This window comes from Bidens hawaiensis, unplaced genomic scaffold, assembly GCF_021521415.1.
Source record: "Bidens hawaiensis isolate Kalapana, Puna unplaced genomic scaffold, B.hawaiensis_p1.1 tig00046909_1, whole genome shotgun sequence".
Taxonomy (NCBI): Eukaryota; Viridiplantae; Streptophyta; class Magnoliopsida; order Asterales; family Asteraceae; genus Bidens; species Bidens hawaiensis.
In genome coordinates this window covers 92,721-117,541 of record NW_027498388.1, presented here as the reverse complement: position 1 = coordinate 117,541, position 24,821 = coordinate 92,721, and the positions used below count along the sequence as shown (strand labels likewise).

Sequence of the window (24,821 nt, the reverse complement as noted above, 5' to 3'; positions counted from 1 at the left end):
TTTACGTTTGCGTTTAGCGTTTTCCGTTTAGCGTTTTGTGTTACCAGATAGTGTTAAATCAATTATATATCTATAGGTAGCTAGCCTATAAAGCAAGTATTACTAAGTGTTCGACACCGAAGCTGACTGTTTATCATGTGCCTTGCCACCAGGTCTATCCCGACCATGGTAATGTGTTAGCCAAAATTACACCCACTCGACCTCCAGTCGAGCTTAGCGTTGAGTGGGGTTTGTCAAACCCAGTAGTACTACTCAACAGTAACTCGCTATTATCCAATACTAAACGGTTCGATGTGTGAAGGACTTCAGTTGTTTCGTTTGCTACTTAGCCTTTACAAGTGATATATAATCTAATAACAAAATCTAAAAGCGTTTCGGAGTATGTATTCTCCCCCAAGTGAAAAGCGTTTAAAAGAGTTAAACGGGGAAACATGAAACTCACTGTTTGCGAAGAATTCCAAAAACGAGTAAACCAAAGGATGCGCGTCACAGAAAAATCCTCACTAGCGTTCTAAAACAACAAATGAGATTTTCTAAGTGTAAGAACTATTATCGAGTTTCTAGACTCGGCACATAATACCTATGCATAAAATTTGTTTCGTGTTTCGTTTGTGAATTGTGTGTGTCTCAACAAACACATTCGTGATACGTTACATGTGTGAACAACTACTTACATATCATGTATTAATATTGTACATTACTAGCAATTATTCCCCGCAAGGGCAATTTGGTCAAAACGTAACAATTATCTAGTACTTAGCACGTTTCATGTATTTTCACAAAGTTCAGCAGCTAGTTTCATCAAGACAGAATTCTACTTGAAAGATTACTCTATTCAACAGATCATAGCATCTCAATTAATTCACCAAAAATCGTCACAAAAGCATACATGAGTTAGGTTTCCAGAACATATTTTATTGTATTTTTATTCCTCATAGATTTCTCACAATGATCAAAACATTACAGCAACTCATAGCAGTCAAAATCATGCGCAACAGAATGTTATTTTTTATTCCCGTTAAATGAAAAATCCAACTAATGCAAGGCCAATTGGGTTAGGTTCTTAACTCAACAAGTTAGCTTTCAGAAGTGGAACCAACCCATTTGGTCTTGTAGTCCATGAGATATGATAATTACAAAACAACCTAACAGCAGGTCTCACAATTCAGATTTGCACTTCAGTTTTGTAAAATAATAAAAGTTAACTTTTACTCGTCCAAAAATTACAATTTTGGACTTTATAGAAACTAGACTCAACATAGTACTCTGTAGTGTTAACAACCTCGACCAATTTCCACATTAACATTTAGTTACAGTAGTCTAAACATAATTTACAATCTGTCCAGTACCAGCTTTGACCTTTAATCACATTTAAATCGTTTGAGCAACCAAAACACCTCCAAATTAGGCGTGGTTGGGTTTTCTGGAAACTAGACTCAGAGTACTACCTCTTAGACTCATAAATACCTCAGTTGCTTTTATATTTAACAAGTTACATGTCGTTCAAGTTTAACAATCTCTGCTGTCAAAACTCAGCAAGCACAAACAATTGTCTAACATGCATCCTAAGCATACGACATATCTCCAAACATGTAATAAACATAATTATTCATCAAAATCAGTAGTAACCCTCTAGGGTTTACGAACAATCAATGATTTAACAATCTTTCACCGTTCAAAATCACATATGATCATCTAAATCAATAACCAAAGCATAATCAAACATATAATCAACCCTAGTTCATCCTACTCATAATTTTCGTGACCTAGGGTTTTAGATTAACCCATTCAAGATCAAAATTAAACATGTATAATGCATAGGATAGTTGTTTATACCTTCCTAGCACCTTAATCTTCAACCAAACTTGAAAAATCTTGTGTGTATGATTGACGGCAGCCAAGAGAGCAAGGGGGGGGGGTGCGATCGCTTAGAGAGGGAGAAAGAGAGTTAGGGTTCTGGTTATTATTAAATAATAACATGTTACATCAAGGCCCATCCACTTCTAATTATTACCTTTCTAGCCTAAAGTAACTTGTTTGCATCTTGAGTGAACGTTTTAAACAATTTTATCAAATAACACATAAGCCTAACACATAATTATTACATAATTATTGTTTGGATGTTTTTCGTTTATTCACTAATGATTTACGTCAACTCGTTTGCGTTTCGGTGCAATCCCGAAAGACTACACATGTAGTAATTGTCAAGCGTCATTTAAAACCCTAGTTTAAATGTAATGAGGTGTGCGTTATAGATAAAGTGATCTTAAGTTTGAATTGACGGAGTTTGGATTAACGGAGTTAACCTGAAATTGACGAGTGTCACACACGGTCTACACCGTGGGTCATGGTATTTTCTTGAAATGTTGGACCGTGGCCCACGGTCCCCACCGTGGACCACGGTGGTCTTCACAGTGGAACAGAGGCCACGGTACGGTGGCCTCTGTCAGTTTGGATTATATTGGACCGTGGCCCACGGTCATAACCGTGGGTCACGGTGGACTTCAGCCCCGCCTTGTTGTTTTCACTTCTTTTGACCATCTCTCACGTACCCGGTTCCTTAGGTTTCTTCATTATACATCATAGAAGCCCCGGAACCTCCTTTGAACCTACAATTCACCAAAAACACCGTAGTTATCCAATTCCACAAAATAAACCAATTCAATACATGATTACTAACGGCATTAGATCAATTAAGGGTTGTCCAATGGACCACCCGTCACCTAAGTTATGTCTCGAGGGGATAATTAAGTATTAGAATATTTTGAGTCAACGTGTTCACTAGCATATGTTGCTGACGTATTTTATAACTATTTTACATGTAATTAGGAATTGATATTTGGAGATGGAGTATAGTCATTAGAGGATTTGATGGTTCAGAATTCAGATAAAGCTTTTAATATTAAAATAATGTAAATTATGGTTATCATGTTCAAACACTTTTTGTAACAACTAACGGGTGTTTAATTCCCGTCTTTTGAAATATATTAATATTTTAATCAAGTTTTACTCTTTATAACCTTAAACTTTGATATATTTACAAAACATGTATCAAGTATTGGTCACACGCCTAGGCCCTAAGTTCGTGTGTGACATATCACACTCAAACTAATTAGTAAACCTTATGAGACATGTATCACAATAATTAACAAACCAATCATTCTAATTAATATAAAACCTAAACCGGCTGGATGCTGAACAGTACCAAACATCAATGCTCAAACCCAAATAGGTTTGACTTTCTTTGACTAAACTCGGTTTCAACTTTCAATGACTGAAATTAAAAATGACATTTTAATAATTAGTTAGAATTCAAAGGAGATTAATTATTTGTCTTATTCAAAGAACATGTTTGCTAATTAGTCAGTGTTTTCTGGTTGGAATTTGTGTTATCAATAGGGGTGTTTTTCGGGGTTCTTTTTAAAATTTAGTGTAATCTGGTTGGATTTGGTCCCTGCAGTTCGTTTCGAGGCGTTTTGAGCATTTTAAGAGCTGCACAAGGTGTTTTCACGATCCGACAAGCGTGAGATGATTATGAAAACATAAAATCTATCATTTTAATAATATCGAAGGGTTTGGGATACAATCGGGTCGGTCTACAATACGAAGGCAAAAACGAATCCAATCGTAAAATGACGAATGTCACACTACAAGTAAAAGCCGAACATCAAAAGCCTTCGAGTTTACTACAACAACCTGACCTTCCCATTTGGAAATGAGTAATGATAACCATGGATTTCATACGAAACTTCCAAATACCACTCGTCAACATAAAGCAATCTAGGTTATCATTGATAGGTTAACCAACTCCACTCATTTTCTACCTATCAACGACTCTTATTCCATGGATAGATTGGCACGAATATATGTAAATAACATCGTATCATTACACGGTGTGCCATAATCTATCATATCCGATCTAGACAGTCGATTTACATCTCGTTTCTGGTATAGTTTCCAACAAGCGTTAGGAACTTAATTGAATCTTAGCACTGCTCATCATCCTCAAACAGATGGGCAGAGCGAAATAACAATCCAAACGCTAGAAGATATGCTCCGAGCTTGTGTGATCGACTTAGGAGTAAGATGGGACGATCATCTTCCCTAATGGAATTCTCGTATAACAATAGCTATCACACAAGTATTCAATTTGCATCGTTCGAAGCTTTATATGGACATAAATGTAGAACACCGGTATGCTGGTCTGAAACTGGAGATAATTAAATGTCCGTACCTGAAATAGTCCAAGAAACAACGGATAAAAATATTACAAATCCGTGAACGACTTAAGACGGCAAGAGATAGACAAAAGAGTTAAGCAGGTGTGCGTCGTAAGTTATTGGAATTTCAAGTAGGTGATAAAGTGTCATTAAAAGTTTCACACTGAAAAGGTGTTGATCGATTTGGTAAGAAAGGAAAATTAACATAAATTGGGTTATAAGTTCAAATCAGGCCTGATTGAAATCAGTTCGATTTTATTCATTCGCTAAAAACCTTTTATTTATTTATTTATGTTTACAATTCTGTGGTTTTGAAGTCAGTTGTCAGCTCAGGTAAACATGTCAGTGTGTTATTGGTTCCAAACTAGTATTAGCGAAGACGACGTTTTAAAACTTATATTAAGCTGGGTTCACTTTAAAATTAAGGTCTGTTTGGTATTGGATAATGAAGTGTACAAGAGAATGAAATGAACAAGATAATAGAATGGATCATTACCATTCCATTTAGATGTTTGGGCACCACTAAGAAATGAAATGAATAATTAGTTTAGTAGGCAATAAAAGACAAAGAAATAAAATAAAAATGGTAGTGACTTACGGTGGCAGTGGTAGTGGGTCGTGGTGACAGTGGTGGGTGATGATAGTGGTTGTTAGTGGTGCCCTTGTGGTGGTGGAAGTGATTGGTGGTAGTGGTGGTGATGTTTAGTGGCGGCGATGGTGATGGCCCATGGCAATGGTTGGTGGCGATGGATGGGTGGTAGTGGGAGGATGGTAGAGGTGATATATGATGAAAAAGAGAATGGAATGAAAAAGAACAAAAAAGAGGATGAATGAAAGAAAACACACACACAGTTTGTTCCATTCCGTTAAACCATTCATGCTTCGTAGTGGATAGTCATGGACTCCAAAACGCTCGTGCGATGTGAGCAAAGTTTTGCGATGGCTCGTGTGAAGAAAGTGGAGAAAATATAATGGTTAGAAGGAGCTTTAAGACTATATTACTTTTTCCCAGATAATCTCACGATGGGTTATTTTATTCTAACATATAAAAGGCTACCTAAAGCAGTTTTAGATTATATAATTCACCTCACCTGTTGAAGTCATTATCCTATCCTACTAGCTATCACGTTAATAATAATAATAATAATAATAAACGCGTAAACAAAAGACCAAGTTTAAACCGACAACCAGAGGGCCCAGTTTTAGTAACATGCGCAGGGTGCGCATTTACTTACCTTCATCTTCACATAAATAAATTTACTGTACGAAGAAAGAGTTTATACATTTCTTAATTAATTAATTAATTAAGAAAAAGTTAATTAATTAATTAATCACCATCGGAGAAAAAGAATCATAATCATAATCATAATCATAATATAAAAAGTGTGTTGTGTTTGATTTGATTTTTGTCACAACTAATAATAATAATAATAATAATAAAACGACAGATCTAGATCCAAATAAATAAATAAATAACCGCTCTCTAACTCCAACCTTGAGCCTCTTCTCTCTGCTGCTGCTGTTTCATTCAGGTTAATCCAACGCACACTTTTTCATACTTTTATTTATCGCATTATAACCAATCGTCTAATACTTGCTCCTTCAATTTCACAACGGCGTTATCAGAATGCTCGTTCTTTCGTTTTAATTCATCCATTTAGCCGTTGTTTATTTGGTTTACTGGTAATGTTAATTGGTTGAATACCTGTGTCTGTTAGGGCTAAGTCAACTGCCTTAGGTTTATAGCATACATCAAATGCTTAATTAGGAATTTGAAATTTCGTTTAGGGATAATGAGCATTTTATATCGCACTCACAGAGCCTTCAAATGTTCTTTGAATTGATTTTGATTGATTTAGTTGTTATCTGTGTTTACTGGTGACGTGATTTGGTTGATTGCTTGTTATACTTTATGCTATACCAAATGCTAGATTAGGAAATTGTGCCATGCGTAATTCTGTTTGCGTATTTATACCTAATCAAGACATTTAATGGCCCTGGATTATTCTGTCTTCAGTATTATGTTGATGTAAATTTGTGAATTGTATATCAGCCTCAGAATGCAAATCAAGGGAAAATAGAGATTTAATCTGATGGTAAATTTTAATAGTGAATCCTTGTTTGGAACTGATACTAGCTCATTGAAATTTCTAAAACACTTAACATGCCTGTGAGAACTGCCAAATTTTGGAGATTTTTATTGTATAATATAATAATGCCAAATCGAGTTTAATTAACTTCAAATTGTATTTCACCGGTTTGATTGTAGATAATGTGTTCTATCTATGTCAGCATGTTAGCCGGAGTTTAGTCAATACATTAATAGGAGATATATTCACCATGAACATGTGTTCTTTATGCTTTCCTGTGTAATCCTGCAGGTGAATTACAGCATAGACAATGTCAAGGAGGCCAGCTAGTTTGTCTCGGCGTCTGGGAGATGGTGCTGGCATTCCCTTTATGGGATCCTTGAATCCAAAATCGCGCGCATCACCATTTTTATCCATTGGACTTGTACTAGTGGTAATCCTTTTTAAAGCATTCATACTTTATTTCTGGGACATTTACATATATCCCCTCCCTTACTTACCTAATTACATATATATCCAACCCATAAACCTTATTTACATATATCCCCCTCATTAACAAAATTACACATAATGGCTAAACTACCCTTTTAAGATAAGAAACCCATCAATGCTCCGATACCATTCCACTTTCATACTCCAGATCTCTTATCCATAAAAATCTAAATCGTAAGGCCGTCGGAGTTTCTAACCAACAGCACCGGCGTTTCCAATCAACGTTCTTTCATAGAGACTTAAGCGTTACCTACGTCAGCGATTCTAACCAGCGGCGCCGGCGATATCAATAAACAGTTTTCAAAGAAACCTAACCTTTACGGGCGCCAGCGATTCCAATCAACCGGCACTGCCAGCGACAATTTCTGACTCCAGATTATAACTTAGTTATTATTGATGATGGTTTGTGTTGCCTTTTCGATGAAGCTATTCAAACCTCCTTCTGCACTATCAAAAGACTTTTGTATATGCTGGATTATTATTAATTCAAATAAATCAATTGGTGTACAATGACGGAATAAGAATAAACAAATAACAAATATCAAGGTTGGTTATGGATATTTTCAACTTCCTGAATAGATTAAAACGAAATGAGAAAGAAAACAGGACAAGAAAAAACAAAAGAACTGGGAGAGAAAAAAGTTAAAAAGGGGTAAATTGGTCATTTCATTATAAATATTTGATAAAAAATCTAAAATGGGTAAATTTGATATGTTTAAGGTTAAGGTAGGGGATACATGTAATTAATTTTTTAGGCCGGGTATATATGTAATTAAAAGAGTTAGTAGGGGGATATATGTAGATACCCCTTTATTTTTTATACTCGCCTGCTTTAGTTAACACAAATACTGAGATGAAATTCCCTTTTGTTGGAAACTTTCAGGGAGCTTTTCTGGTAATTGGATACGTTTATAGCGGTTCAGGTTAGTATATATCGTGCAACATAAACACACACTGTGACACACAACATAGACACCTGGATTTTGTTTTAGCTTAAGTTCATTCAGTCTTTTTGATGCTATTTTGTTCACATAACAATATAGGCTAAAGTTAGTGTTGTGACAGGTGGAAGCAATGGTGATAGAGCAGCTGTAAGGAGGCTTGAAGGTAAAGCATTAAAAGACACACCCTGTAGTTCATCTGATCACATTACAAAAAAAAAATATAAAAAATAATTGAAATTACCATCTTTTGTGCAGGTGGTGTTTCGTGTTCAGCAGAGATTGGTCAAGCCTTACCATATCTGAAGAAAGTATATGGTGACAGTATGCACAAAGTTCTGCATGTGGGTCCTGATTCATGTGCCGTGGTCTCCAAGTTATTAAAAGAAGAAGATACAGAAGCATGGGGTCTTGAACCATATGATTTGGATGAAACTGATGCAAGCTGCAAAAGCCTAATACGCAAAGGCATTGTTCGTGTTGCTGATATAAAGTTCCCTTTGCCATATAGGTCAAAGTCATTTTCTCTTGTCATAGTGTCAGACGCACTTGACTATTTGTCCCCAAGGTACCTCAACAAGACACTTCCAGAATTGGCAAGAGTTTCTTCAGATGGATTTGTTATCTTATCGGGTATGTTTCTAAGAAGTCTTATTATTAGTTCCTGGGCTTGCATAAGCAAGTAAAATCTTAGTAGAGATGGGCAAAATAGGTGGATTGGGTAAGTTGGGTAACTTGTCAAATTTGTATACGGGTTGAAACTTGAAACATGCTTTTATTACAGTTCAGATCGAGTTGGGTAGGGTTGATCAAGTAACATTATAGTTCGTTTTTCTATAAATAGTTAATGTGTTAGATATAATTACACACTATGTTATTACAACAATATGATTTCACCCGGACCTAGGTCTGTAAACGAACCGAACGCTCGATGAACATTTTGCGAACCATCCGGTGATACATGAACACAAAATTTTGTTACGAACATGAACACATGTCTCGTTTGTTCATTTATGTTTGTGAACGTTTGTTCATTGAAATCGTTTGTGTTTGTCCGTTTACCTTTGTGTAAGTTCATTCGTTTGCGTTCGTTAATACATTCATTTGTAATTTTTTGACCCATTATTACAACTTAAAGGTCTAGTTTTAATAATTGTTTAGGTGCAACACATTGTTCTTCACATTACTTTTAACTGGTTTTTGCTCAGTTATGTTCGTTCATCTATATCTCTATATGCTAAGTTAGGTTAGTTTATGAACTGTTCGCTTATACTGTTAACGAACAAACATTAACGAATATGGACATATTTATTTCTTAACGGACAACGAACAAGAAAACCTCGCTCGTTTAATTGTTCATGTATGATTGTTTGTTCTGTTAAAGTTGAACGAAACCATAGTCACATGGTTCGCGGTACGCTCCGGTACGGGAACGTGGAACGGGATCGTAATTCGCTAGGTCTCTAAAATTTGATACGATGGGGGGTAGGCTCATTTCGAATCGCTCCGGTACAATGTACCATATTATGTGGTATGATGCATGTAATTTTTCAAAAATTTTATATATAATGTTAAATTTATACTTTTTATGTATTAATTTACAAGTTTGGAACCAAATATAAACTTATGAAGATGGAGGGGGTTAAATGTTAATAAACCCAAACTTAATTTAACCCTAACCCCACCACGAAACAGATCAAATACATTTTATTCTTAACATGAAAATGGTGAGAACCAATTTGTTGTTATGATTATGTTTAATTTTATAGATGTTTGCTGCTATTTTTTGTTTGTATTTGCTAATTTTCGATTATGAGACATTATAAGTATTTGCTTATTTATATTTTGTTGTTATTATTAGATGTTTTCTTTTGTTGTTATAAGTATTTGTTGGTATATGCTGTTATTAATTTTGTTCTTGATTTTGATTCTTTTGTTGTAATTTTTAGGTTCTTTTCTTTGTTATTATAAGTCATTGTTTATGTAGATTGGTATTGTAGTTGGTATTGTTTCTTACGTTCGCTTTTTTAAATAAATTGGCGTTATTTCCTACGTACTCATGTTAAGATCAAAATGTACATGAACCTTCCCCACCCCACCACCACGTTCATTTTACACACTCCTACTTCGTTCATCAAGTGACGCACACCAGTATGTAACCTAGCAAGAAATTGGTTAAATTTTTGTCTGATTTGGGTTCTAATCGAGATAAGAACTCATTCCACTTGATCAATTTGATCCAGTTTTGACCCATTCTCATCCAATTGACCTAATTTTCTGGAACGCCATTTGCATACCAGGAATCGCGATCCAAGGAGTTCCCGGACCGTGTTCGTACCGCGTTTTGGTACGGCCGATCCGGAACGGAAATCGTGGGCAGTTGAGCGATCCATGTGACTATGGAACGAACTATAACCTAAAGCGACCCTTTAACGATTTAATGGGCTGAAATTGCCATCTTTAAATCTTGGTGTAGCATAAAAATAGTATTTATGGTATAAGAATTTCTGAAATTTATAAATTTAATCTTTTTGGATGCAGGTTATCCTGGTCAACATAGAGTTAAAGTGGCTGAGATGTCTAAGTTTGGTCGCCCAGTAAGTCTTCTTACGCAGTTACGCTTGTTAATCACTATATACCATCAAAAATAATATTAACCACAAAAAAAATCAGGGTTCAAAATTGTTCATTATCACACGAGCTGACCATATAAAAGTATACTTCTAACTAACCTTAGCAAACTGAGTGGGTCACGGGCCAAAATGGGTTCAGGTCAGAATGAGCGCTCTGTAATATGAGTTTGGTTCAAAACAGGTCGTTTTTTTAATAAAAAAAGATGTCAGTTTGGCTCGGGTCAAAACGGGTTGTGTAAAATGAGTTCGGTTCAAAAAGGGCCATTTCAAAAAAGTTGTCAATATGGTTTGGGTCAAAGTGGGTTATGAGTAAAATATGTTCGGGTCAAATGGGTCGTTTTAAAAATGTCAATTTGGTTTGGGGTTGATATGGGTTATGGGCAAAATGAGTTCGAGTCAAAACGGGTCGTTTTAAAGAAGTGTCAATTTGGTTCGGATCAAAACAGGTTCTGGGCAAAGTTAGTTAGGGTCAAAACAGGTCGCTTTATAAGTTCAAACCTTTATGTTGTAGAGGTGGCAGGTTCCACGTGTCTACCTGTAAATAGGTCCATTTGAATTATGTTTAATTTGTAATGGGTCAAACGGTCACCCAAAGTTTATTCAAATACATAGGAGGCAGGGCCTCTAAATCTCTTTGATATGAATTTGGATTGTCATTATATAATAATCTTGTTTTTCTAATCACATCCAAACATTAGTTAGTGTTTGTGGGTCCCCAATTCGGTCCTCTTCACTTAGGACCCACACTCAATACTACTTGTTTCGGCCCATTAAAGTAGCTCGATAACACTGATTGGGTTGGTTTTGTTATAGGCGAAACTACGAAGCTCGTCATGGTGGATTCGGTTTTTTGTTCAGACAAGATTAGAAGAAAATGAAGTTGCTACAAAAAAGTTTGAAATGGCTACAGCCAAGAAGGGTTACCAGTCAAGCTGTCAGATATTCCATATGAAACCAGCACTCAATTAAGTTTGTGTTATGAAGCAAGCAAGAAAGAAGTGAAGTATAAAGTTGGAAACATAGAAAACATAGCAATTGGAAATTTTTGTACTCTCAAGCGGGTCGACTCATTGGTATACTGAAGAAGATGTATATTGTTTGTTTGTTTGTTTGTTATACTCTTATTTCATGTCTTTTCATATTGTTATGTAATTTTAGACTTTTGTTTTCAAACTATTGCCTTATCATGTCGAAAATTTTTGGTTATAAAATCTGGTTTAGACTCACGAGCTACAACTTGGCATATGAAGCTTGGGCTCGAGCTTGGTTGTTAAATGAGCCTCAATAAAAGCTGTGTGTCAGGCTAGTTTAAGCTCTGGAGCTTCAACTCAAGTTTTTAGCTTGAGTTGCTCTCTTGGTTTACACCCCTGACAGACCGACAAGCTTTTCCGCAATACCAGAAACACACACTCTTGCTTTTCCCCAGCGAAAATCTGAATCATCATGCATTGTGCTAAGAATGAGTTCGACGAAACAAAAGTTGTGCCTCAAATGCGTTCAAATCCGTACATCCATCTGATCAGGCATATGCTCAAGTATGCTAAGAATATCCTGCATAATTAGTGGAGTGAACTCATGATGACAATCATGTTGTGCCATAGTTGGAGTTTCCTGTTTTCATACTGTTGCAACTTAAGTTAATGGTAATATCATAGTTTTATTGTATTATGATGCAAGCCGATGATGTGGATTCTGCAATTACTCTTGTCGGTGATACCAACGGTGCCTGCTGTCAGATTTATGCAGAGTTTATTAAATTACTATGAAAGGACGGGCCGTCAATTGTGTAATTCCACTTAGCAGTTAAAAAGTCCTGAAAAAAAGTCAAGTCACGATCCCACATCGGCTGAGTAAAGAAACAAAGAGGAAAACACAATCTACATAAGCCGCGGTCCAAGAAATGAAAAGGCATACCTTTCTCGGCCTTTTGGCTAAGATCAAGTGTAGTATCTGTTCTTATCAGTTTAATATCTGATATGTGAGCCATCAGCTCACTCGATATTAATCTTATTTTCTATGGGGGAAGGCCCGCTTGAGTAGCTTGCTACTCAAGTCTTCACGCGTCGCCTTGGTCTTACACTACCACTAAGGCCTGGCGCACCCCTCCAATTTACAGTAAGTTTTTAATCATCCTACTTTATTCTTTCTATCCTCTACATATCTTTCAAGTCTTCTTTTGTATTGATTAGAATCATTTTTCATTGTCATGGTGGTTTCAGATGCTATTTGTGTCTCCCATGGTAAAGAAATCTTATTAGTTCTTGAAATACTACTAGTAGTTCTTGGATAATAAGCCAGTAAAATCTTTTTAGAGATGGTAAATTTGTCTTTTATTACAAGTCAGATCAGGTTGGGTTGAGGCGTTTGGCAAAAACGTTTTTGTTCTTGAATGATTTTTTGTATCGCTTTAACTATTATTTAAAGCGGTATTTAACTATTATTTAAAGCGGTATAGAGTGATTAACAGCCAAGGACAAATCCTTTAGAAACAGGAATTTTGTTCTTGAATGAACTTTCTTGATGCTATACCAAATTTTATTTGGACCATTTACTCATTAATAAAATTTGGTATAGCATCAAGAAAGTTCATTCAAGAACAAAATTCCTGTTTCTAAAGGATTTGTCCTTGGCTGTTAATCACTCTATACCGCTTTAAATAATAGTTAACACGATATAAAAAATCAAAGTATAATATTGTTAAATTATCACATGAGCTCACAACAAGTATACTATTTACTAAGCTGAGCAAAGGGTCGCGGGTCAAAATGGGTTCAGGCATTCTAAGTAAAAATAGTTCAGTTAAAAATGGGTCGTTTTATTAAAGAGTCACTAAGGTTTGGGTCAAAAATGGGTTATGAGTAAAATGAATTAATGGGTCACAAACCGATCTAAACTAATAACCTAGATGCAGTCCGATTTGGTTTTTAGGGTGGTATTTTTTTTTTCTGTATCTTGATAGCTTTACAATTAAAGAAACTAAAACTACATATGTTTCTAAAACAATAATATCATCCCTATGTTTTGTTAGAAGTTGCATGCATGGTCCTTTTTTAACGAATTAATCTACTAAAAGTTATGTATATACACTCAGCAGTGTCTCAACTCTTTTAACAGTTTTTTTCTTATAGTGTGTATAATTTTACAAATTTAGAATTTTCGTTTCAGCTCGGTTGGATGTGTCATCTAAATGACTAATCCATGTTCAAGACTCTGGTCTAAATTCTAAACATGATAATATGAAACAATCAAAATACCAAATTACTAATTTCAAAATCTAAGTTCTTCAATAATCAATACAAACATGAACCAATCAAGTGACAAGTAATAAACATTCATGTAATCGGTCAAACTACCAATATTCAAATAATCATGACATTCACATAAAAAAAAGAGAAAAAGATATACCTAAAATATTAATCATCAGTCTCACACAGACTTGCATTGTGCTAACAACGAAGTTTAATTGTCAGAAGTTGTGCCTCAGATACATTCATTGCCATACATTCATCGTTGGAGTTTCCTATTACGATAAAATCGTACTTTTGTAGAATGTATATTTCCAGTGATGTGGAATATGGTCATGCTGTCAAGTTTACAAAGTGTTTAATAATTTGTTATGAACTCTTTGTAGTTTACACTGAAAAGATCTTCAACTGTGTGATTCCACTTAGTAGTTAAAAAGTCATGTTATTGATGATTACCTCTTAGGACAAACAAACTTTGCAAGCAACTAGTATTATTTGGATTTTTGCATTAATTTATGGTATTAAATCCTAAGAACCCAACAAGAAAAAAAATTTTCTTGTAATCCCACATTGGCTGAGTGAAAAATGCATATATGAAACCATTTCCTATAAAAGCAAAGGCCCAAGAGGGGACAAAGCATACCTTTCTCGGCCTTTTGGCTAAGATCAAGTGTAGTATCTGTTCTTATCAGTTTAATATCTGATATGTGAGCCATCGGCTCACTTGATATTAATTTTATTTTTTATGGGGGAAGTCCCGCAAAAGTAGCTTGCTGCTTGGGTCTTCATGCGTTGCCTTTGTCTTACACTACCACCAAGGCATGGCGCACCCCTCTAATTTACGGTCAAGTTTTTAATTATCCTACTTTATCAAGTCTCTTTTGTACAAATCAGACTATATTTTCTTTGTCACAGTTTCAGATGCTGTTGATTATCTGTAATCTATCTTCTAAGGTAAATAGATCTTATTAGTTCTAGCGTAATAAGCTAGTAAAGTCCTGTTAGAGATGGCAAGTTTTTGTTCGGGATGAAACAAGCTTTTATTACAAGTCGGATCAAAGCGGGTTCAGTTGGGTAGAGCCAATAACGTTTTTTTGTTGGTTTTTCTATAAGTAGTTAATGTGTTAAATATGATTACACACACACTATGTTTTTAATATACTATGATTTTACGTCCGGCGGGAAGTCATTTATTTTTTTTTCACATAGTTAAACGAATGAACATGAACACGCGTGTCATTCGTTCGTTTATGTTGTTAGTTTATGGTTTTTATTTTAAGTTTATTCGTTTCTATTTGTTAGTACATTCATTTGAAGGTTTTTTGACTCATTTCAACTTAGTCTAACTTTAATAACTTTTTATGCTAGACATATTGTTCTTCACATTACTTCTATAATTGGTTTTGGCTTAGCTTTGTTTAGTTTAGTTGTGTGTACTCAATTGTTTGTTTGGTTAAAGTCAAACAAACAAACACGAGCATGCTTCGTTCGTGTTCATTTTGTTCTTTTGCAAGCCAACTGCCTATCCAGACCATTTTTACTAATATATATAATTGAACCTTTTTTATATTTTAGAAATAAACCATAACCCAAATAGGCCCATCAATGAGTAAATGGGCCGAATAAAATATAAAAAAGGTTAATTCAAGAAAAAAATTCTGAAATTTATAAAATCATTTGTTTTTGTTGCAGGTTAACCAGTTAAAGTGGCTGAGATGTCTAAGTTCGGTTTTAACACGAAAACAAAAAATCAAAGTATAACATTGTTAAATTATCACATGAGCTCACAATAAGTATACTATAATTAACTAAGCTTGGCACACGGGGTGGTTTTGGGTCACGAGTCAGAACATATTCAAAAGTAAAATTAGTTGGGTTCAAAACGGGTTGTATTATTAAAGAGTCACTTTGGTTTGGGTCAAAAATGGGATATGAGTTCAGGTCAAAATGGTCATAAGAACATGCCAATTCGGTTTGGGTTATAATGGGTCAAAACGGGTTGTTTTAAAAAAGTGTCAACGTGGTTTGGGTCAAAACAGGTTTTTATTTGTGGAGGCGGCTCTTAACGGGTCCATCTGAATTAATGTTTTATAATATAAACTTGGAATTATTCTGATCACATCCAAGAGATATATAGATTAATTAGGACCCACCATATTCACAATCAAAATAAACACTTGTATGATAACAAGAACAAATAATCAAACTTGAATGTGATATTACTGTAACTTGTCTTTACAATGAAACTTGAAACCATACTTATACCAACTGATGGTTGGGATGAGGAGACGGTTAATTTGGAAAACGTCAACAAACGGTTATATGATAACCGCTTGTAACCAACTCCCCTAAAACTGTGGAGTTCATCTCATCCTTAAACGAGTCCCAAACAAACCAAACCAAACCAAACCGATCGGACCTTCAAACAAAATCCAAACGGACCAAACACTATACATAAACATAAACAATTGTTTTACCGTACTTAACCGACCCAACAACTATATAAACAAAAGACATATAATAAACGAAACACGAGCAGCATACTAGTGTATTAATGGGTCACAAACAATCTAAATAATAACCCTCATGCGATTCGGTTTTTAGTGTGGTATTTTTTTTTCTTTATTTTGATACATTTACAGTTAAAGAAACTAAATATACATATGATTCTAAAAAATAACTACTTATATCGCCCCAATGTTTTGTTAGAAGTTGCATGCATGCTCGCTCCCTTTTTAACGAATTAATATACTAAAAGTTATGTATATTTATTAACAGCTATGTATCTTCTGTACTTTCTATATTAATGGCAATCAGGTTAGTCATCAGTGAACATACACTCTGCAGTGTCTTAACTCTTTTAACAGTTTTTTCTTGTAGTGTCTTAAATTTTACAAATTTAGAATTTTCGGTTGGACGTGTAACTTAAAACTTCATCTAAATGACTCATCCATGTTCAAGACTCCCGTCTAAATTCTAAACATGAAACAATCTAAACACCAAATTACTGTTTCAAATAAGTTCTTCAACTATCATATATTCGCTCCGAATATGAACCATACAAATAATAAACATTCATATAATCATCAGTCTCACGCAGCCTTGCATTGTGCTAAGAAGGAAGTCTACAAGTCAGAAGCTGTGCCTAAGATGCGTTCAACGCTAGACATGTATCGTTGGAGTTTCCTATTAGGATAAAAACATGTCACAGTTGTAGTTTACATGTCAACTGTGTGATTCCACTCAGTAGGTGAAAAGTTCAGTTATTGTTGATTACCTCTTACGGTCATTGGATGTGATCAGCCGGGACAAACAAACTTTGCAAGCAAATGGGGTAACAGTTCTATATAATCACAGATAATGATCTCAAAAAACTACTACTGTTAGGATTTTAGGCATTAAATCCTGAGAAACCAAAGAGAAATTTTTTCTTGCAATCCCACATTGGCTGAGTGAAGAATACATGTATGAAGGGACTGCCAATATAAGCATAGGTCCAAGAGGAGACAGAGCATACCTTTCTCGGCCTTTTGGCTAAGATCAAGTGTAGTATCTTTTTTTATCAGTTTAATATCTGATATGTGAGCCATCGGCTCACTTGATATTAATCTTATTTTTTATGGGGGAAGGCCTGCCAAAGTAGCTTGCTGCTTGGGCCTTCACGCGTTGCCTTGGTCTTATACTACCACTAAGGCTTGGCGCACCCCTCCAATTTACAGTCAAGCTTTTAATTGTCAACTCTCTTTAATTTCTCTAAAATTTAGATCTTTTTAGGTGTAGTTCTCTTTCTTTTTCTACTTTTATTAAATAATAATAATAAAGGCAGTTGTATGTTTTCATGTTTAATTTTTATTTGTTAGCTCATAGTCCTTTTCAGTCCCAACTTTTTTGTTTTTATCTTACTAAATACAAAAAAAAAAATTCTGACACGATACTACCATAAAATTTATGTGTTTATGTATAGTCTAAACAAGTTCGGGTTGAACCAGCGACAGCGTTTAGTTAAACTGTTTGTGTTAACTCGGCGAGTTCACAGGTTAACGCATTTAGCCCATTTTTGTTTTTTTTCTATATGGTGTTTTATATAATAACTAAACTATTTTAGTTTTCCTTTTTAATGCCAAAATTAAAGTCTGAAAAAATCAACTTTTCAGGTTAAACGTGTCGTGTTCATGTGTATGACACAATATTCAGGTTCGTGTGGGATCAACCCGCAAACACGACCCTTTTAGCCCTATATGTGTTTTTATGACGAATGAATTTTGTAGTCCGCGTTCTACAACTGGTAGGCCATTAAGGTGGATCTCTCAATTTCTATTTTGTAGTCTACAACTAGGGAGCTAAATGTTGATATGATGAATGTCTTTTGCCAAGACAGTGATGTTGAATAAGTCTACTACTGCAATTCTTTCACTTTCGTGTAGTTTAATGAAACAATTAATACATGCTGGAATCATTCACAGGAATACCAAGTACATACGCCATCAAGGCTATTCGGTGAGTTTTATACCATGTGAATATCATAGTTCTTAGTATTATGAGGAAACCTTAGCATATGGTTTATGTATTTGCTCGTCCATGATATGAATGGTCAAAAAGTTTTGTTATTTATGATTACTTTTGAGGGACATCGGATGTGAATGCACGTGAAAAACAAGCTTTTGAGGTAACCGGCTTATAAATCTGTTCTACCGTTTTGCAAATTTGGATATATATATATCCGATTTCATTACTAGCATATGACAAGTGATTGTTTCTGTATAGCCAACACAATAGTTATCAGTGTTAAAGAGAGAAAGAGTGTGACTGTGAGTTAGCAATATTGAGATATGAGTTAAGTTTTGAAGCAACAGCTTTCAGGTTGATTTAGTAATCCACACTTTTTATGTTAAACTAATTGGAACTACCTTTTGTTTTAACCAGAAATAATAGCGACAATAATTAGGTTAATGACCAATGTAGCCTCAGCCAAGTGATGGTCCCGGGAACTAATTTCATACGTGTTGGACATGTTTGGTGTTTAAATATATATCGCTTGGCCTTGGTTTTAGAATTTTCAGTGTCAGTTGGGTTGGATGCCTACCTCCAAATTTTTATCTGAATGACTACTAATCAATGTTCAAGGCTTAAATCTATATTTTAAACATGAAACAATCAAAATACCAAATTACTAACTTCTTTAACTATCAAATATTCAATCTAAACATGGAACAATAAAACAAACATCCATATAATCAACTAAACTCTAAATATTCACATAATGTCCAAGTGCTGGAACTTTTCAGAGCTTCCCTTAGTTGATGTGTATAACTGATCATCCATTATGCCATCAGGTGAATCTGTATTTACTCGTCCATGGAGCTGCTGCAAGTTTATGAAGAGTTAAAATATTTTGCTACGAACAAACATGTCACTGTTGTAGATACATTGAAAAGGTCTTCAATTATGTGATTCCACTTAGCAGTCAATAACTCCTGTCATGGATTATGCACATATAATGAACAGTTAATGATCTCAACAGGCTAGTATTATTAAAGATGTAGCCATCAATGCATGGTATTAAGTCTTGAATAACCAAAGGGAAAAAAGTGTGTTGCAATCCCACATTCGCGTGAAGAATACATGTATGAAAGGTTTGCCTATACAAGCATAGGCCCAAGAAAAATGAAAGCATACCTTTCTCGGCCTTTTGGCTAAGATCAAGTGTAGTATCTGTTCTTATCAGTTTAATATCTGATATGTGAGCCATCGGCTCACTCGATATTAATCTTATTTTTTATGGGGGAAGCCCCGCCAAAGTAGCTTGCTGCTTGGGTCTTCATGCGTCTCCTTGGTCTTACACTACCACTAAGGCCTGGCGCACCCCTCCTAAATTCAGTTAAATTGTTGATGCATTTACTTTCTAAGTAGTTTCTTAGTGGAACTTGAAATTAAGAGGTAAATGTTGATATGTTGAATGTCTTTTTTAGCATTTTGTATGTTGGTTTTAATGGTGTGACATTTGTCACAAGCTGTTCTATTATATTTTTAAAAATATGTTATTCATAAAAATGTTGAATGTAATACTATTGTCTCTTAATGCTATTACTTTTGCTAAGACGGTGATGCTAGTTAAGTGTACTACTGCAATGTAAACTGCACCGAACCAAACCTGACAACCGATGTGCCAGATTTAATAGTTAGAACAAATTTGTTTAGGTTCAAAGATTTCAAACCAAAATGTAAAATCGAAACCGACCCATAACTTAAGGAAGCCGAACTCATACGTAAAATTGAAAATCATCAAACCAGAACTTAGGGCTTTGCTAATACATATTTTAAAATAAAGTTAATTACAAAAAATTGTCCCTGTTATTGGCCAGAAGGTAATAACTATATATTATCTGTACTTTTCATATTATATTAATTGGTATTATTATTTTTTTTATCAGGAATATAAACCAAGCATTTTTAATTATTAAAAGCGATCAAAGCGCACGCCTATGCGCAATTTTCAGGCGAAGCGGTGGTTTCCCGCTTTTAATGCTAAAGGCGCATATATATAGGAGAAAATTCCGATTTTTTAATTAGTTTTTAATTTTTTCTGATTTCTTTTTATAAACCAATAAATGATTGATAAGAATCACCTAAAAAATAGGTCAACTTACGCAATTTACTCCAAAATCATCTATAATTCTTAATTCTGTATTAAATATGTTTTGTATATTCTAGTTAAGCTACATATATTTATCATATCATTATTTTAAAAGGTTTTAATTTTTTTTTTGTATTGGTTAAACGTTTTTAATTGTTAATCGTATTGAACTTTAATTATATTTGGGGAGTAATAATAGTTTATATATCTATTACATATATATTTTATTGTTTTTTTTTTTGCGCCTTGCGCCTAGGTCCTAGGCGATGCCTATGCGCCTTGAGTGCGCTTACAGCTTTTGATAACTATGATACCAAGTGTGAATAATGTCTCTTAGTTGCTTTATAACAAAATGACAATATCATCGGACGTGGATTCTGCATTTACTCATGTCAGTGATGTGGATGGTTGCCTGCTGTCAAGTTTATGAAGAGTTCAATATTAGCAATGAACTAACATGTCACACTACTTACAGACTTACAATATCTACAACTAAGTGATTCCATTTAGCAAATTTGGACATCTGAACTCACTAATAGGTATTTACATAATCACAGGTGATAGTTTCTGTAATCACAATAGCTATTTGAGTTTGAAACGCTAATTTTCAGGGTGAGTTTATGGATTATGCCTGTTATAAAATGAATACAGTAGGTACACTATGATTTAAAAAAAGCTAGTATCATTAGGATTTAAGAAATAATCTATGCATTAAATTATGAGAAATCAAAGGGAATAAAAGTGTCGTGCAATCCCACATCATCTAAGTGAAGAAACAAAGGTGAAAACACATCCTATATAAACAGTGGCCCGAGAAGAATAAAAGCATACCTTTCTCGGCCTTTTGGCTAAGATCAAGTGTAGTATCTGTTCTTATCAGTTTAATATCTGATATGTGGGCCATCGGCCCACTTGATATTAATCTTATTTTTTATGGGGAAAAGCCCATCACAATAGCTTGCTATTGGGGTTTTTGAGTGTCGTCTTGGTGTTGCACTATTGCCTTGGCTTGGCGCACCCCTCCAATTTGCAGTTGAATGAATTCCTAATCTCTGATGGTTTCTGGTCGGTTTTGGCTCATCTTTATTACAAAGTGACCATTTTTTTCCTTCTTTTTTGATAAAAAAATGAAAATGTAGCTATATGTTTGATTAGCCATTAGGGTCTGCGGGTTTGAGTTTAGTCTAAGCAGGTTCGAGCCAGTTTTGGATTGAGCCTGTGAACATGTTTAGTCAAACAGATTCTGTTTGTGTCAACCCGGTGGGTTCACGGGTTGATTCGTTTATCCCATCTGTTTAAATTCACTTAGAATTTTAATATATTGATATGTATGTAAAAAAAATAGTTTTCGGGTTGAACGTGTCGTGTTCGTGTCAACCCGTGAATACACATGCCATGTTCGGGTCTTTTGTGAGACACGATTTTTGGGTTTCGTGTAAAATTTCCGGGTCCGTGTTGGGTTTGAACCATCAACCCGTGAACATAGCCTATTTAGCAGTCCTATATGTTTTTATGATGGATGTATTTTCCAGTCCGCAGCCTTTAATCTGGCAGGCCATGAAGTTAGATCTTCAATTCCTATTTTAATAAAACTTGAAAAAGGGAGCTAAATGTTAGTAATGATGAATGTCTTTTGTAGTCAGCACTTTGTGATATGGTTTTAACTGACATTGATATTGAGTGTGCTATTCTGTTGTACTCTTAAATAAATGTTGAATTCAAGAATGTAGTCTCTATTTTATGTGGGGTGGGGGTGGGGGTGGGGGGAGGAATACTTTACTTTTTTGCTAAGATGGGGATGCCAAATAGTCTAATTGCTACTATAGAGCAAAGACCTTAAATTTGACGGTCTTTCTTGTAGGGAAAACATCCCGACCAACAGTCTAATAAATAAAAGAGTCGCATCTACCAAGATAAAGACAAAATAACATCCGTACATAACGGCCACATTCGGAAGGGACCCACATGAATATTCCAAGATAGTGACAGGTAGAGGTCTCCCCGTGGACCACAATTAGGATAGTACGAATGTAGATGCTAAAAAGGCTAATATAAATACACAATTGTATATGTAACCATGCAATATCTTAATACATTCTTACTTTACACATTTTATGCGTGCTCTTTCTCTCTCAAATAGCTCTCGTTTTATCATCCTTTAAATGCATGATCTTTAACCTAGAACCTCATCATAATCCATAGTAATATAGGCTAAACATATATCTTAGGAAAAAGGCCCTTTCACTTTCGTGTAGTTAAATGAAACGATTAATACATACGTCATGAAGGCCATTTATAGCAAATTCGGATATCTGATTTGTTAATAGCAGTACACATGTGATTGTTTCTCTATAGCCAACATAATATTTAATTTGTTATCAGTGTTAGGATTAAAGAATTGTGTTTATAGATGGAGAGTATGAGTTAGCAACATTGTAATTATTAAATGGAGGGTTGATTTAGCAATGCACACTTTGTGATCTCAAAGAGCTAGTGTTATCCAGATTTAGGCATTAGCCGACATTGCTTTATTTTATTGATTATTAAATTAAATTCCAAGAGACTGATAAACTGGACGGGTCACAAGCAGGGATGAAACCCAGTGTTGATGATGGTGGTGGTTGCGGCTACATGTTTTTAATACAACATTTTGCAATATAGGCCAAACTATTCCACACCAAGTCACTGATGATCCAAATTCATGAAGTTAAACCAACTAAAATATTTTTATAACCCTTCAAAAGTCTTCTAATCTCGTTTTCTTAAAAAGAATATATAAAAAAAAATCAAATTGTGATTTTTATGTTTCTGTTTGTATGCATGCAAACAAAAATTCATCTTAAACTACAAATCAGATATCTTATTTAAAATTTTCGGTTATGTTTCTATGTGTCTCAAATTTTACAGTTTTTTCTTATGCGTCTCAAATTCTACAAATTTTGAATTTTTGGTTCAGTTCGGTTGGATGTATAACTTAAAACTTCGTATAAAGGGCTCATCCATTTTCAAGACTCCAATCTAAATTCTAAACATGATAATACGAAACAATCAAAATACCAAATTACTAATTTCAAACTCTAAGTTCTTCAACTATCATATATTTGATCTGTATATGATAAAATCGTGACATGGGACGTAAATATGAAATTCCTATTAACAACCAAAAGAAACATCGTAATTAATCCATATAAATCTTAAAAGAAAAATAAGTAAAGAAATTAAATCACATGAATTAAAATTTGAAATTGAAATCGGAATGCTTATTTCCATAAAAATCTCACAAACTTTTTAATAACAAATTAAAAAAAGATATATCAAACTTAATATAAGTAATGACATCGAATTGAAAATCATGCGTTCATGTAACACCATGACTCTTTGTATTCTCAATTCAACCCATAAAAATAAATGAATAGATATAAATATAGAAAACAAATTGAAAATCACTATTCATGCATCACCATGACCTTTCAAACTTTCAATTTTAAACCATAATAGTAAATGAGTATATAGATAAAATAATCGAATTGAAACTCGACAATTCATGTATCACTATGACTTTTCGAATTTTCAATTTTAAACCATAATAATAAATGAATATGTAACTAAAATAATCACATTGAAACTCGAGTATTCTCGTATTACAACACAAAATCAAAATGTGTAATTAAATCGAACCGAAAGTTGGGTATTCATGTATCACCGCGACTTGGCAGACTTTCAGTTAAACACATGGAAAACACTGAGGGTCGGAGTTACACATCGCATGAACCACCATGACTTGCGTGACATCCTAAGGAGTGCAACCATATTCTTTTCACAAAGAGAACATGGTAACGTTTGAAAACTTAAAGTTATGATTCATATGGCGTTGAAAGTGGTATGCTTTGGCTTAATAGAGTTCATGCCCTTTCCTAACTCTCCAGGTAAGCAACTGGGTCCCGCGTCTGATTGGGATTTATGCTCATTGCTTATCCTTAGGTTTCAATAACCTTGGTGTCAAGAATTTCGGAAAACAAGCACGTCCCCCCTTACAGTTTACTACATACCCGCCATATAAAACCATCTTCAAGAAGAAGAAATATCGAAACACCACAATAAAACTCGATAATTGAAAATGTTTGGAAAATCTGTGTTTTTAGGCATAAGCCTTGGACTTGTGTGAGCTTGTGTAATTGAAGTAATTGAATCATCATGTACATAGAATCATAATGATTAGGATCGAACGATTATATTTACTATACGATATGATATAGCGGAAATATATCACAAAGCAATTACAACACAAACACTCATAATATTCAGTATATTGATTTCACAATGAAAGTACAAACTGAATATCAACTTTTACAACTGTCTTCAAGATCTAACATGAAAGTCCTATATATAGATGAACAGTGTCACGTATAAGGTCAGGCACTGTATAAGCTTATACGTCTGTAACACCCCGGCTAAAGCGGAATACGCCTGTATAAGCTTATTCGTTCCAAGTCCGTTTTCTTCACCGTTTTCGCCCACGTTCTCGTAATTCCATCTTCTATATTCTCATACCTGCCATTACACGAG

At 34.6% G+C, this 24,821-nt stretch overlaps 1 protein-coding gene and 5 non-coding genes across 6 annotated transcripts; all 6 read left to right on the top strand.

The window, feature by feature from the left end:
* Positions 1-6,593: 6,593 nt before the first annotated feature.
* Positions 6,594-11,561, top strand: LOC143596731 (putative pectin methylesterase CGR3). Its single transcript, XM_077075432.1, has 6 exons — positions 6,594-6,743; positions 7,686-7,725; positions 7,868-7,909; positions 8,002-8,376; positions 10,285-10,340; positions 11,190-11,561. Exons 1-6 carry the CDS (start codon positions 6,621-6,623, stop codon positions 11,343-11,345), a joined length of 792 nt encoding a protein of 263 aa, XP_076931547.1. The 5' UTR covers positions 6,594-6,620; the 3' UTR covers positions 11,346-11,561.
* A 725-nt stretch (positions 11,562-12,286) lies between these two features.
* Positions 12,287-12,482, top strand: LOC143596735 (U2 spliceosomal RNA). Its single transcript, XR_013146766.1, has one exon. It is a non-coding gene; the product is annotated as a U2 spliceosomal RNA (small nuclear RNA).
* Positions 12,483-14,260: 1,778 nt separating this feature from the next.
* Positions 14,261-14,456, top strand: LOC143596733 (U2 spliceosomal RNA). Its single transcript, XR_013146763.1, has one exon. It is a non-coding gene; the product is annotated as a U2 spliceosomal RNA (small nuclear RNA).
* A 2,678-nt stretch (positions 14,457-17,134) lies between these two features.
* On the top strand, positions 17,135-17,330 carry LOC143596736 (U2 spliceosomal RNA). Its single transcript, XR_013146767.1, has one exon. It is a non-coding gene; the product is annotated as a U2 spliceosomal RNA (small nuclear RNA).
* Positions 17,331-19,293: 1,963 nt separating this feature from the next.
* On the top strand, positions 19,294-19,489 carry LOC143596734 (U2 spliceosomal RNA). Its single transcript, XR_013146764.1, has one exon. It is a non-coding gene; the product is annotated as a U2 spliceosomal RNA (small nuclear RNA).
* A 1,593-nt stretch (positions 19,490-21,082) lies between these two features.
* On the top strand, positions 21,083-21,278 carry LOC143596732 (U2 spliceosomal RNA). Its single transcript, XR_013146762.1, has one exon. It is a non-coding gene; the product is annotated as a U2 spliceosomal RNA (small nuclear RNA).
* The last annotated feature ends 3,543 nt before the right edge of the window (positions 21,279-24,821 follow it).

Excerpts from the sequence above, each read along its gene's own strand:
- LOC143596731 (XM_077075432.1), top strand. The coding sequence starts at position 6,621 with ATGTCAAGGAGGCCAGCTAGTTTGTCTCGGCGTCTGGGAGATGGTGCT. Across the intron at positions 7,910-8,001 it reads AGCTGTAAGGAGGCTTGAAG|GTGGTGTTTCGTGTTCAGCA; the intron begins GTAAAGCATTAA and ends TCTTTTGTGCAG. Across the intron at positions 10,341-11,189 it reads TGTCTAAGTTTGGTCGCCCA|GCGAAACTACGAAGCTCGTC; the intron begins GTAAGTCTTCTT and ends GTTTTGTTATAG.